Source organism: Muscardinus avellanarius (assembly GCF_963383645.1).
Source record: "Muscardinus avellanarius genome assembly, chromosome: 13".
In the NCBI taxonomy this organism is placed as follows: domain Eukaryota; kingdom Metazoa; phylum Chordata; class Mammalia; order Rodentia; family Gliridae; genus Muscardinus; species Muscardinus avellanarius.
Genome location: NC_137799.1, coordinates 37,703,283 through 37,718,295, shown reverse-complemented (window position 1 = coordinate 37,718,295; position 15,013 = coordinate 37,703,283). Strand labels below are relative to the sequence as shown.

Below are 15,013 nucleotides of genomic sequence, written 5' to 3'. Positions count from 1 at the left end.
GTATGACTGTAATCCCAGGACTTGGGAGGCTGAAACAGGAAGCTCACAAGTTCAAGACCAGGCTCAGCAACTTTGTAAGACTGTTTCAAAATAAATAGATAGATAAATAAAGACACTTGTACTCTGAGGCCCGTGGAGAGCCGAGCAGCCATCTCTGAGCCAGACCATAATTCCTGCAGGTGACACAAAGTGGAACCCATGGAGAGGGTAAACTGAGACACACTCCCCCATGCTCTCCATTCCATCCACAGCCCCAGGTGGGACCCTGGTCTTGGTTCATAAGTGCTCTCCCCACCTGCTGGGCAGAGCCAAGGGACACAGGGCAAAACCTCGTCAGTGAGTCACAGCCCAAGCGGGCAGTGTGGGGGAATCCGGAAATCTGGCTGCAGTGCGCAGGGCTGGACGGGCCCTGAAGGGAAGAAGGTGCTGCTGCGCGGTGGTGAAAACAGGAAGTCAGATCCACAACTAGCTGGGTTGCCTTGGGCTAGTTTCTTAACCTCTCGGAGCTTCCATTTCATCACAGGTAAAACGAGGCACGTGGAAGGGTGAGGAGCCAAGGAGAATTCGCATCATGTGTTGTAAACAAGCACCAGAGAATTTGGCAGCGGTCCACATTACTGTCGGCACTAGCAGCCCAAAGCAGCTGTGTACCACTGCCTGCCTACTTTAAGGCTGATGCAATGCAGGGGGAAACTGGGCCCCAGGGGTCATTTGGTGGCACATGGCCACCCCAGATCTACTTGACTCCAGCCTGTGCTCCTTCCACCTGATAGAAGAGGTACTGTCCAGGTCCCAAGAGGGAGAGAAGATAAGCCCTGTCACAGCTCACATGCACACCACCTCCAAAGGGGTTGCTCTAAAAGGTTAAGCTTTTCTGTGTCACCCATTCCACCACTGCCCCAGCACCCGCCTCTCTTCCACTGTTTCATGAGCTGTTTACTTTCAGAAGCAGCCACTGCCGACAGCTGAGCCAGGCCCACATCTACTCTGCCATTGAACACCACATTGACTGTCCACACGGCAAACCCCAAGTAAATCACAGGGAGCTGCGCCAAGCTCATCCCGACCAGAAAACATCACTTTATTCACCTATATTATTTTTTTCCTTTGGTACTAGAAATTGAACCCAGGGACATTATACCGCCAAGCTACACACCCAGCCCTATTTTTAAAAAAAATTTCTAGTTTGAAATAGGGTCTCACTAAGATACTGAGGGCCTTGCCAAGTTGCTACGGCTGGCCTTAAGCCTGAAATACTCCTGTCTCATCCTCCCAAATCCTGGGTTTAGAAGTGTATGCCTGACTAATCATCTCTATTCTTTGTGTGTGTGTGTGTGTGTGTGTGTGTGTGTGTGTGTGTGTGTGTGTGTGATACTGGGGTTCCTGGAAGCCCTTCTACCTCCAGGCGACACTCCCAGACCTATTTTTTAATATATTTTTTTTATTATGGAAACAGGGTCTCTTAAGCCAGCTTCAACCAGGCGTGCGCCACCACGCCTGGATCATCTCTATTCTTGAAAGTGGTGGTGGGGGGGGATAAACTGTGCCACAGCCTCCAAGCGAGGAAGCCAGCGAGACAAGGCAGTGAGACTAGGTGCATCTCTGGAGAAAGAACACTTGGGGTCCAACAGGCTCCTGGTTAAGCCAACCATCCTGCCTTCAACCTGCCCTCAAGAGAATGCCAAGTCCCCCAGGATGACTCTACCCAGTTAAGAGGTGACCCGACTTGGAAGTCCAGGGCAGAACCAGCAGGAACCCAGATCCACTCCACAGGCAGGGGACTGAGGTGGACCCTCCACCAAGCGGAGCCCCACACCTTCTGTGGCATCCTGCCCACATCACAGCCCTGCCCTGCTTCTACCCCTAGATGCAGCTACCTAGCTGGTGTGGCCCAAGAGAGGGACTGCTTCCCTGTTCCCCTAGCCTGCAAAACTGGACAACGTCTCCTTGGAAGGTACGGCGTGAGGCTTAGGGAACGTGTGTGCTGAGGTGCCCACTGAAGGCTGGTACCTGGGAGTCCAGCCCTTTCCGTGTATCTGGGGTCCCCCAAACACCAGCCCTCCTCTGCGCCCCAGTCTCCCCTCAAAGCACAGGCCAAACTCTGCATCTGGCCACCGACTCACTGCATGTCCTCCGCCAAGTATCTCCCTCACCAGACTCAGTTTTCCCATCTGCAAAACGAGGCTGTTGGGTTTAGATGATCTTGGAGACTGCTGCTGCCCTGACACTCTGAATGTGCCACAGTGTCCCAAAGCCACTCTCCTGACGACTACTCCTTTAAGCCCCAGCCAATGTGCTGCAGTGCCCCCCCCCCAAGAGCGATGGTACAGGGCTCAAGGTCACTGCGGGTCAGGGCACACATCTGTGGTGAACACTCCAGCTCACTGGCTTCCCTTGCTTCGAATCCTGGTCTCGAGCACTCAGCTCTGCCTTTGGCCGCTCACGGAGGCTGCTTTGCTGGGACTAGAAAGATGGAGTGAACCTGAGGGGCGGCCCCCAGAAGTCTGGCTGAGTTCCTTTGATCAATACCTCCCTGCCTTGCCCTTCTCCAAGTGGCTGAGCACCCTGCAGGCTGCACAATCACTTTCTGTGAACTGGAGGAGCACGAGGCAGAGTCCCGGAGGCAGAGCCCGGACTCACGTGGAATCCTTCAAGGATCCTGGGCTCTGCAGCCCTGGGAGCTGATGGGCAGCACGGGCCAGCGCACACCAAGTGCTCACTAAAGGTCACTTCCCCTCCCTTCCTTCCCCTAATTTAAGAAGGATCAGATGGAAGTGCTCAAAGCCATGAACATCAGACAGGCAGATAGACAGACAGACAAACAAACAAGAGGGTCAGAAAGAGGCTTTGCATCATGAGCCCCAGACTTACAGGGCACCAGTTCCACAGGCCTCAAAATCTAGGGCAGCTCCAAACCTGTTTCTGGTTACTTTTCTCTCTCTGTGCCTCCTCCTGCTCCTGCCTCGCATGGGTTCAGGGGGCACCTGCTTTTCTGGGTGGTGCTCCTGAGTGGGGGACTCACGTAAAGACTTATCCTCTGCTTGTGACCTTCCTATCCCCTGGCGCACGTCCAGGACCTGTCCAAGATGGCCGATGACTGCCGCCTCCTTAGATGCTCCAAGCATTATCCCAATGAAAACAGGCCCGCAGGGTGCTGCACGTCACAGAGACTGTGCTCCACACAGCAGTTCTGACAAGGTTTTGTTATCAAGGCCCCAAGGAAATAGCCACAGGGAAGTTTCCATGTCTCCTCTACCAATGCCATGAAGACCAGGCTTCTATGCTGTTGCCAGCCCCAAGAAAAGATTTCTGGGTATATGACCAAGGATAATTTAATTGCTATTAATAGAGGGGTCTGCCACATTCTACTTAGGCAATGAAAGTGAGATGACCCAGCCTTCTTCCCTTTTGCCTTGGCTCCTAGGAAGCTCCATGTAAAGTTTTATGTCTCTAATGCTGTATCTTTCTCAAGTCAGAAATTTTTGATGGAACTTTCCCACCTTTTCTCTCCATTTATTTCTTATCCCTGTCTTTGGTTAATTGTATGCATAGTACCCTTGTTTCTGTGCCCTACCAGTTTTTTCTGGTGCAGGTGAAAGAAGCCAGGACATGGAGGGAAGGTTTAACTCAGCACCGCCCCCTAATCACCACCTTGAAAGCACAAGCCTGCCCTCTGAGAAGCAGAAGATCTGGGACTTTCCAGGAGAGGCCCTGCTCCTCCTTCAGCACCCTGCTGAGTTGAGTCCCTGTGATAGGGCTTAGATGTGGCTAGACCCCACCAAAACGCATGCTGAGCTCATTAACTGCCCCAGGTGCCAGTGTTGGGAGGAGGGGCTTAGTGTAGGAGGTGGGGCTTAGAGTTGGGAGACAATAGTAGGCTGTTGGGTGGAGCAAAGTCCTCAGGAATAAAATGCTTTTTTGTGGGAGTGAGTTCTCACTCCATAGGACTGAGCTCAGTTAAGCTGAAAGCAAGGTTGACCTTGCATTCTGTCTCTTTCCCTGCCTGCTTGCCCTTCGCTTTTTCCTGCTATGATGTAACATGCAGCATAAGGCCCGAGCAAGATGTGGACACTCAACCTTTAACATCTCAGTCTCTAGAACTGTGAACCAAATAAACCTCTTTTATTTAAAAATGGCCCAATCTCAGGCATTCTGTTATAGTAACTGAAAAAAAAAACTAAGTACCGTGCCGCCGCTCCACTAACCTGTCATGATCCTCTGGGCCTCGTAGGGCTCCATGTAGCCAGCGCTCTCCCCCTTTCCCGCTTTGCTCTTGAGATCATTCTTGGCATCAAAGGGATCCGAGTAGTCATCAGCTATGGTCACCTGCAGGAAAGAAGAAGGTGGCTGTGAGGCCACTGGTTTCTTTTGCTTCACTTCTATTCATAAGCAGACTTGGCTCCAGCAACATCCATGGAGCCTCAGCTAGATGAGCGAGGAGGAGAGGGGAGACAAGGGCCAGGGACCACTCCTGTGGGCCCAAAGTCTTGTGGGGCCCATGCAGTGCACGAGGGAGGGCCTCCGGGCCAGTCACACCGCTGGGCAGCTTCAGACTCCGTGAGGTGAGACCAGAGGGCCCACACAGGGAACCCAGCGGCAGATCTGTGAATCCGGGGATCGTGAATTACTCAGTTTAATGGAATGGAAACGAAGGAAAAGTTGGAAACGAAATCGCAGAAAGCCTAGAAATGCTGACATGCCCCTGGTGCTGGCTGAGACCCAGAAAAGCTGTCTAGAGATAATTACATTCCAATGTTCCATTTTCCCCAAATCTGGAACACAACCACGCCTTGGGTCATCAGACAACAATTTGATGAGATCAACACAGTAGGAAGGGGAGTTGGCCCCAGAGAGGCCTTAGGAAAATACAGAAGCAGCTGAGGGACGGACCACCAGAAAGGGCCTAGAGGCACCTGAAGACCCTTCTGGGACACTTAGGGTGCAGAGGTGCAGGTGGGTGGGGCTCCACCAGACCCTCCCTCCTGGAGTCCTCCTTCCTGGTTTGCCAGAGCCCAGCCCCGCCTCTCCCCAGAGAGGTTTCACTGCAACAGAGAAAGAATGAGTCACCTGGGCAGCTGGGCGGGGGAGGGGACTGGAGATGCACACCAGGGACTCTAGCACATCCCCCAGAGGTGGAGGCTACCAGGGACCGTGGCTATCTTTCTGCCCTTTCTGACTTCCCAAGCTTGATGGGAGATATGCTCTCCAGAGAGGAAAGGGCAAGAACCCACCCAGACCACACCCCCAGGTTGAACCTTAGCTTTTCCTGGAACTTGGGGGCTCTCCCTGGCCCTCCAGCAGCCAGGCATCTAGCAAAGGGCGATTCCTCAACTTCGACCCAGACCACCTGCTACCTCTCCTAGGAGGGGGTAGGTGAGATTTCCTGTCCCCCCCTTGGGGTTACATGAATTGTTATTTAAATTGTGTGCTTAATTAGAAACCACAGGAGCCTCCAGCCTCTCCAGCTCCTGGAACGTAAGGCATTTGAGGGGCCTTAAACCCAAGGGAACAAAAATAATCCTCCTTTGTCCGTTGAGTAGCAGCAGTCCTGGCAGGGGGCATGAGTGACCCCCAGCTGCCCAGAGAGGGACGGGGCGGCAGCTCTGTCCCTGGCACGGGGCTGGGGCTGATGAGGGGGTATAGCACACCGTGGTCCTCCTCCCCAAACAGGAGCAAACTCACTAGGGCAGACCAGCCCCTGGGGGTGGGGCTGCGGCCCGGCTGGTCCCAGCAGGAGCTTCCAGATGCTGACAATCGTGGCCTTTCTGGAGATTCAGTGAGCTCGAATGACGCCAGGCCTGGGAGAGAGGGGTGTGGGGGAGGGCTAGGCTGCCAATGTCTTTCATTTGATATTTCTACTCTACCATCTGCAGAACACATTAGGGAGAAAATTATACACATGAAGCGCAGGCAAACAAAACAGTTCAGATGCCTGTCGGGGGCAGGGTTTTGAGTTCAAGGGACCAGACATCCAAATGGAGAAAATGATGTCGCTGCTGCAGATGACATCTAATCTCATTTTTCTCCTCCCAGACTGCCCTGCTGTCTCTCTTCAACTCAAACCCCCTCCATCTAATCTGCAAGGAGGAAGGGAGGAAGTGTGTCCCCAAGAAAGCAAAATCACTGGGGGAGACTTGCTGGGGAATGCAGAGAGCTGAAGGGGGTGGCAATCTCCCTAGTAAGCTAGCAGTCAGTGCTTCAGCTCCTCTGGAAAGATCTCCACAATTTGCAAACACAGAGGCTTGCAGGATATAAACCAAATCTTTGTTGGCCCTGGGATGGGCGCTTTGGGAGGCCTGTGATTCAGCAGGCACTATCTATATTTTCTAATTAAAACGAGATCTGAGCTCAGGCGGTCATGGGAAGGCCCCCAGCTGCTGGCCCTGCTTACTTCCGTTTCAATAAGAATTAACAAATCCTAAAACCAGGAAAAGCCCCTGGTCTCTACTGACATCTGGTTCCAGTTATAACTACTGACAGTTGGAAATCCTTCCATTAAAATGACAACAAGAAAAAAGTTAGAATTCTGTTTAAGAAGCAAATCAGAAGGTTCCTAAAATGTATATTTAATCAATTTGCTTTTTGATTTCAAAGTTGGTAGAGGGAAGGGAATTGGAGGTTTGAGCAACCTGAAACTAGGCAAACACTACACTGAACTGCCTGACCTCAAGTAAAATCATGCTCTAGTTGGGAGTAAAAATTTAACCAGGTGTGAGGAGGGCTGAGCAGGCAGTCAGCTAGGGTGTCAGGTACAGTATTGCCATGGGCCTGGCCACAAGGGCCAAGGGCCAGGCAGTGTGACCACTGTCTGAGCTGCCTGGGGCCATCTGTACGTCAAGAGGGCTGAACAGGAGCATTTTCTGAAGGCTCTTCTGGGTCATAAGAAAGGGAAGGCATTTCCCCGGATGTGGGCTTGGGTTCTTGTTGGGTTGCTTTGACTTTGTTCTAAAACTCTCCAGTTTGCAAGGACTATGAATCTAACTTGAACACTGGAACCAAAGAGGAGCCAGGAGGTCCTCTTTGCACAAGGAGCTTCCATTGGATTGTGGTGGGGAGGCAAAGACTTGTCAATTTACTGGACCCTTTCCTTCTCTGACTGCCTGCAGCCATAAGGGGCGAAAAAGAATAAACTTTGTTCTCTCCGGCTTCCTGGGATGGGAGCTAATCCCTAGGCCAGCCCCTTTTCCTGCTTTGAAACAAACTGCAGACTCCAGCTCTACCCAAGGCCCATAAAGAACTTTCATAGGCTCATCAACAGTGAACTTTAGTTTGCAGTTCTGCAGAAACTCCGGGACCTCCATTTGTTTACACAAGGCCCCCTCTGCAGCCCTGTGGTTCAGGGCCTTGTCACAGCCACCCAGCAAGCCAGCCTCTTGCACAGGAGATCTTGAGCCCACCTGCTCATCGCCTCTGGGACAGGGCTGTCTGGGCTGGTTGCAGGATGGCAGTGGGCTCTGCAAGCTTCCTTCCTGTCCTGCAGGTGCTGCTGGGTGGCACTAGGTCTCTCCTAGCAGTCCTCTCTCATCTTAGGGATTAGCTCTGTGATAGGAAGCAGTCTTCCTCTTCATCCCCAGAGGGAAGTGCTGGAGGCCGGTAGGCATTGTCACTTGGTGACATTTCTGTGTCACAGTGAGAGTTTAAGTTGCTTGAATGTGACAGTGGTCACCTGCATGGAGAACGAGTGGGGTGGGGAGATTCTCCACACACCCTCAGTGGAAATGTACACGAGCGGAGCCACTCTGAAGAGTAACTTTTGGCAGAATTTCTCTTTAGAAATCCCCAAATGTACATTGTGTGACCCAGCAACTTTACTTCTCAGGACTGATTCCCAAAGGTGAACAAGGGGCCATGGACAAAGATGTCCACTGAAGCAATAATGAGGACCACGTGTAGTCACCATGCCCATCAGTAGGAGAGCTGCTAAACAGACCATGGCGGTTCTGTATTGTAGAATATTATGCCCCCCCCCAAATCTTAAAAGGCAGCCAGAAGTGGTGGTGCACACTTGGAATCCTAGAACTGGGGAGACTGAGACAGGAGGATCACAGATTTGAGGCCAGTCTCAGCAATTTGGTGAGGCCCTCAGCAACTTAATAAGACCATATTCCAAAATAAAAAATAAAAAGGGATGATGTGTAAAAAGCTCAGAGGTAGAACACCTCGGGTACAATCCCCAGGACTACAAAAAATAAAAAATAAAAAATTAAAGGCATTTGTTCTTTGTGCTAACATAGTTTCTCAGGACATGGGTTTTAAAACAATATAACTGTAAAATAAGAAATTGTTGGATGATGAATACAACATGCCTATTTATGGAAAGCAAAGTAGAAACTTGTGTTCTTTATTAATTCAAAGAAAAGGTCTGGGGAGAGGTATACCCCAAATGACATCTCCCTCTGGTAGCAGAGAGGAACTGGTGCTAAAGGAGATTTGTCTGTACTGGAATGCCCAAATATTTGCAAACCAGGAGAACGCATTTATGTGTTAAATGCAAAACTAAACTTGTTACAAAGCACCCCTCTTTCACATGCTCCTTTTGGTAGACAGACTGTTTCCCAAACTTGCCTGAAGACGGGAATGGCCTGGAATGCTTGTTAAGACAACAGACTCCTCGCCCCAAAATGTGTGTATTTAACAAGCAAGGGGCGATTCTTATCAGGAAACTCTGGGGAATAATATACTAGTGCCAGCCCCCCTCCCCAGTCTGAGGCCAGCCTCGAGAGCACACTCTGGGATCTCACTTTCCCCTGCGATCTCTCAGTCAGTCCTGTTCCCTAAGGTCAAACAAGAAGTTGGGTTATCTGTGACCTCTCTCACTTTCTTCCCTGGGAGTCAACCAGAGTGAGGGCTGACCCAAGGCACCTCGGTCCATTTCCAGAACCTGTCTGAGATGTACGAGAAGGGCGGCTCCACAGGCAAATGCCTGCCCGGCCCAGTCCTGATCTCCGACCCCGAGGACAGCAAAGCTTGCTGTTCTAAAGCACAGATGCTTTGGGGTCACTGTGCCTGGCGCTCAGCAAATGCCTCCATGAAGACCACGCAGCTCCTGGTGTGGTTATGGCATTGCCAGGAAGAGCCATTGCAGAAATGTACAGCGGCCTGCTAACAAGGAGGAGCCGACAGAGCACCTGCCACCTTCCAGGAGTGAGTGACCCCATTGTCCCCACCACCTCACAGATACCTCCCTAGAGCCGCACAATCACCTGGCGGTTCCCTGCTGTCTGTGGGGACTGGCCACAGGCTTGCTGGCTTTGGGGGGGGGGGGTCTCTCTTCTGCACTCCCCTTACTGGGAAGTGACCGGCTGACACCCTGCCCTAGGTCCCAGAGTCTTGCCAGACCCATGACTTCTTCCTGCTCTGCCCCAAGATTCCTCATGGATTCATCACCGAGTCTGCCCACTGGTTTCCTTAACAGTCTTGAGGTCATGGATCTCTTTGGGAATCTGACAACTGATAAAGCTGTGGTTCCCCCTATCACATTTATAGACACCCACACGCCTTGAGCACATTATATGCAGGTCATGAATCCCAGGCTCATTTAAGACCAAGCTCCCACGCATTAGAGCCCCGTTAACAAACAGTGAAGATGAGACAGTCTAGGCCTTAGCGAGGCGGCAGGTGCATGACCAAGAGGTGCTGACGCCATCGTAATTCAACAGGCACTATTCACCTGGCTAAAAAATGGAGTGGTATGTTATAGGCCCGCCTTGCAGCTGTGTGGGTGGTGGTGGGGGGGCTGGGGGAACCATGGCCCCAGGCTCTCTGTCCTCGCCTGTCATCTTAAAATTCTAGAGCTACAGCTCTCTCACTCACTCTGGGGGCCAAGAGGGCTCCTTGGAGAGGAGTGAATGACGTGTGGCACATAGAGTGGCGACTGCAGTTAGAAGTCTCTGTGCCTCCGTCCCTAGCGGAGGGCTGGGCAGGCCTGGAGTCTTGATCTTCCTTTGGGACTCTCTGTGACACAGGCCTTGGCAGGCCTGATGTCCACAAGATAGAGGCTCTGTTGCCATGCCAACAAAGATATGGTGTTGAAGAAGCAGGAATTTGAGAGACTGGAGAAGACTTCCAATAACCAGGCAGCTACTGGGGGAAGAGTCAGGGGTAGATGTTCTGTGTAGACCTGAAGCTGTGCAGGGAGGCAAGCTCGCTGACTCAGGAAGGGCACGCAGCAGTCATGGAAGGGGCGTGCTGCCTGGGAAAGGGAGCGCCTGACATTCGGAATGTACAGCAGAGGCTCTAGGGCTTCTGCTGGGGGTCACAGGTCAGCTAACTGGACACCACTTGCCAGTGCTACTCAGTGTGGAGCCCAGACTCGACTTGCACACCTGGGTCTGAGCTACTGGAGCCAGGAGCTTGGCTCCCAGGACTGCCCAGGTGGGTGGCTGTTTGCAGGACCCTCCCTGTGGTCGAGCTGAGCAGTGGTTCATGAGAAGGCTGTGTGTTTGGGATGTGGCAGGTGGCACCTCCTGGGTATCCAGGACCTGCTGTGTGTCGTGAGGGGCAAGAGCATCGTAAGGCAGGGTCTCTGCTCATGAAAGCTGAAAATCAAATGGGAAAGATGAGACAAAAAACTAGACGTGGTGTTGCAAACCTGCAAATCCAGTACTTGGGAGGCTAAAACAGGAAGATTACAGGTTCGAGGCTAGTCTCAGCAAGTTAGTGAGGCCCTCAGCAGTTTAGTGAGACCCTCCTTAAAAAAAACACGATGGGCTGGGGGTGTAGCTAGGAGGCAGAATGGCCCTGTTCCAATCCCCAGTACCAAGAAAAGAAAAAAAAAAAAAAACAAAAAAAACGAGACAATGATGTGAGAAGAAATCCCAGAGGCCCCAAGATCACACAAGAGGAAATGGCCACAATAAGCATGACAACAGCTGTCACAGCTCCCAAAAGGAGGATGCTTGCGAAGGCTCCTTCCCACCCCCTTTTATACTCTGAGTAAGATGTACCTCCTAGCTAGGGCACCCGGCCACCTGGCTGCGACAATCCTGGGACCCTCAGCGCTAAGTCTGTGCACTGGGGACAAGTGTGCTCTCTTCAGATGGCCAGTGTCCAAGGCTTGAAGCGGCCCACAGAGCCAGGCTCTGACACCCCACGTGGACACACAAGCAAGTGCCCCTGCCCTCCTCTCCCTGTCTCACGGGCTTTGACCAGCACAGACCAATTCCCCTTACAGGTGCGCCAATAAATCATTTCTGACATGGTAAGGAAATTAATTTGGAGAAGATTAATTAGCTACATTCGAGCACTCAGAAGCAACTCTTGCAAATCAGAGGGTGGGGGGAGCTTCCATCCCGACTTAGGACCAGCTCCCTTTCCTCCCGCTAACATCTGACGCTAACATCTGACGCAGCCCTGCAGAATCACTCCAAGTCCTAAGCTCCCTCTTCCTGGAGAAGAGTGTCTGCCCATATCCCCCAGTAGCCAAGGGCTTGGCAGTTCTTCCATGGCGCATGACCATCACTATTAAAGTGGCCTTCCTTATGTGGAGCTCTGCTCTGCCTCTGGACCCCATCAGCCATTTCTTTGCCCTATTTTCCTTCAGCGTTCTAGTGTAAATATCCCTTTACAGACCTGCCAGGGACCTGCCGCACGTCAGAAGGAGGCTGCAGAACTTAAAGTGGTCACTACTGCTCTTTCCAGTCCTGCTTCTCCTACAGCCACAGCTGCCTGCCCAGACACCTTACAGGCTCCAGCTTGTCAGGAAAAATACATTCCAAATCACAGCCTCTGCCAGCTCCTCTCAGTCAGCTCGTCTGCACCCCACTCTCTTTCAGTGCAGCCTCCCCCCTCCCCCAGCAGGCTGTGGGTCTGGGTAGGAGGCCTCTGGAGCAGAGCCCAGCCCTGCCCTGTTTACCCCCAAAGGTCACTGTCAAGTGGTAGAGACAGGCTTGCCACATCTCTCGGTGAGTGGGAGGTTCTATTTTGAACTCAGAAAGAGCTCAATCCTAGAATTTTTTGACCGCTTTCAGCCAGGGCCTAGGGACAGATAACTCAGTACATTCCTCCTGAGGACAGAAACACCCAGCAGCCTGTAGTCTCTACCCAAAAGACCCCTGGGAGGTGGGCTAGTCAACTGTGTCTCAAGATTTTGTAAGCATGATTTGTGCGAAGGAAATCTTACAAGGAACCACAACATACCACTGAAGAAAAAGGCCACCATCTACAACCCAGAAACCATGTGGGGACGAGAGGCCCCATGTGGGATTAAATCACCCAGGTCAATGTCAGAAACCATTAAATTAACCATGTTTCCTGACTCTTTCTGCAATTATCTGTGTAGCTACCTAATATTTTCTTAAAGTCATCTCTAAAATTTCCAGCGCTTAGCAACTTTAACTGCACCCCTCAGTCCCCCAGATGCTTGTATCCTCTTGCAAGGACCACTGCCCATCACTGCAGACAGGAGGTAGTGCCCAAGCTAGGCAAGGTAGGTCCCTGTGGGGTCCCCGACTATGTCTTCTCTGTTCCCCTTCCACCTCCTGGACCGGTATGGGGTCACTATTTAGGAACACTCAGCCCTGGTCAAGAACAGGACAGGTTTTCCTCCTGCAGGACTTAAGAGAGTGGAGTGAGGGGGACAGCCTTAAAGAGCAGGGATGTGTTTGGTTCCATCTCCCTGAGCCTCAGCCTGCTCAACCATAATATGGCCATGGACTGACTAACATGTCTTGCCAAGGTTGCCTGGACACCAGTAACAGAGCCAGCACCCTCCCCCCCACACACACACACACACTGAAGAGCCACCAGAGGCTTCTGAGGACCTGAGGGGTATAAGCAAACTCCCACCGAATCCATAGCACCAGAGACCCTAAGTCATTTGTTGACTTACGTATTTATAGCCTGCCTGCTTCCAGAATGGGGATGAGAGCCTAATTCAAGGCATTTTTCCATTTCCGCTAGGCATGGCTGGACCTCTCCCTTCCCAAGAAAAGATCAGGAATGCCCGTGAGGCTTTCTCACGGTAAGAGAGGGCCCGGCACGGTAAGAATAACTCTCAGTGTGCTCACAGGAAAAGTATGCACAGCAAAACAGCAGGGCCTCGAAGCGAGAGGCCCTTCCTGTGCAGGACGGCGCCCTCTGGAAGGAGCCAGGTGTCTGTGTGCCGTCCAGGACCTGGGAGTATGCGAAGTGGAGCCTCTCCTTCTCCAGGCGTTCTGGGCTGGAGCTGGGATGAAAGGGGAGGCTGTGTGGCCTGGTGCAGCCCCACAGTCCATTTCAATAAGAGGCGGCAGGGCTGTACTAAGTGAAGGGTCATTTCTCTCAGAATGGGGCCCATTAGGATGATTCATGTGCATCTCCTATTCAGAGCCGCGCCGCAAGGCAGGCCAGGGCATCGTTAGGCACAGCAGCTCTAAACAGCTGCCCTCCCCTGACGGTCACTTTCTTTTTATTGAGGACACGCAGCATCGGCCACAACTACCACCGCTGTATTTGAGGATCTCCAATTAGATTCAGCTTAATAGAGGATGTTCAATAAATGTTGATTTACTTTTAAAAATAATGCTGTCTCCCTGCATCCTCTTACAGCCAAGCCTCTGCAAACTCTTTGTCATATGCAGTCATCGGCTAAGAAACTGTTCCTGCACCTGGGAACACTGTCTCTGACATGCACTCGGCATTTTCTAGCAGACAGTAATGTTATCCTGGATACAACTCTGCAGTGTCACACACGTCTGTGATGGTGTCCATCACTGTTCACCTTCCTTCCGGGATGTAGAGAGGATTGAGTCAATGAACCCAAAGACGCACAGCACCGGGCCCGCTATGAAGGCACAGGCACGTGGACACTAGAGGATGCATCCTGTGGGATGCGTTCTCAGGTCCCACAGGCTGCCAGCCATGTGCCTTGGTCAGAGTTCCCAAGACACAGATCCTGAAGCAGGGACTCCAGTGCAAGAGGTTTATTTGGGAGAAGACACTTAGGTGGGCACCTGGAGCTTAGTTTCACTGAGCATTTACCCATGGTCCACTCCACAGAACTCCTTTGTCAAAGCTGAGGATGTTGAGGCCACTCCCAGGAGTCACTGGTGAAGGGCAGCCACAGAGATGCAGATGCCAGCCAGCTGGGGAACAGACTAGTGAGGCAGGAGGCACGTGGCGGGGCGGGGTGGGGGGGGGCAGCACCTGCTGCACAGGCCAGGAAAAGCCTCCTGGAGAGAGACAGCAGGGAGCAAAGGGGGCCTTCTCATCCGTTCACCCCTGCTGAAGCAGTGAGGCCAGGCAGACGACCCTGGGCTGCTCAGCCCCTGCCCTGGCCACGTCCCTGTCCTCCTGAGTTTCTACTTCATTGTGAAATATGGAGAAGAATCTCCACTCCTCATCTCCCTCTGGGATCTTGAGCAGATCACAGCTTTGCAGTGCGATAAAGAATTAGAACTCAGGTGTCCCCAGAAGCCACACTCCCCAGTATAGACAGTCTCTCCCTGCAAAATCCCACATGTTATTGTCTCCTAAGCCAGGGACCCCGTCCCAGAGCTCAAGCAGACATGCCCTGGAGAAGGTACCCGGAAAAGACCGAATGGGCGTCTTCAGTCCTAGCAGAGGTCTGCACAGTCTGCCCAGAGCTGCTGCACCAAAGGGCGTGTGTGTGCACCTGCGAAGGCCCACTAGGCACAGCAACTCCCCCGAGGGTGAATCCAGGGGTGAACCTATCGCAACCCTTATGACTGCCTAGTGGTGTACCCGACACCCGTGTTCCACTCCACACACCCATAGCTGGGGACACTGGTCAACCAACCCCACAGGCAGAAGCAAGCTGCCTTCCCTGAAACCTCGCCTGGTGTCACCAAACAATGAAGCCCCTCCTTTGTGCAAACACCAATGCAGCTCGGCCATGACCCGAGTGTGAAGGGGGAAAGTTCCAACTAAGGGACCGGTGGCACCTCTCCAGGCGATGCCAATTCCAGGATGTGGTGAGTTACCCAGGAGACACACTAGGTAGCCAGTAAGGGGGAGAAGTCCATTTATTGATTACAACAAAATTCTTCTTGGCATCTCCACAATTGACAAAAAA

At 52.3% G+C, this 15,013-nt stretch overlaps 1 protein-coding gene across 1 annotated transcript in view; it reads right to left on the bottom strand.

Annotated features, from left to right (window-relative positions):
• SHB (SH2 domain containing adaptor protein B) overlaps positions 1–15,013 on the bottom strand; it is a gene marked incomplete at both ends in the record, with an annotated part of 132,544 nt that overhangs the window by 80,240 nt on the left and 37,291 nt on the right. The window contains one exon of the mRNA XM_080709428.1: positions 4,206–4,326. Coding sequence (XP_080565554.1) covers positions 4,206–4,326 — 121 coding nt within the window. The remainder of the gene's footprint in view (positions 1–4,205; positions 4,327–15,013) is intronic.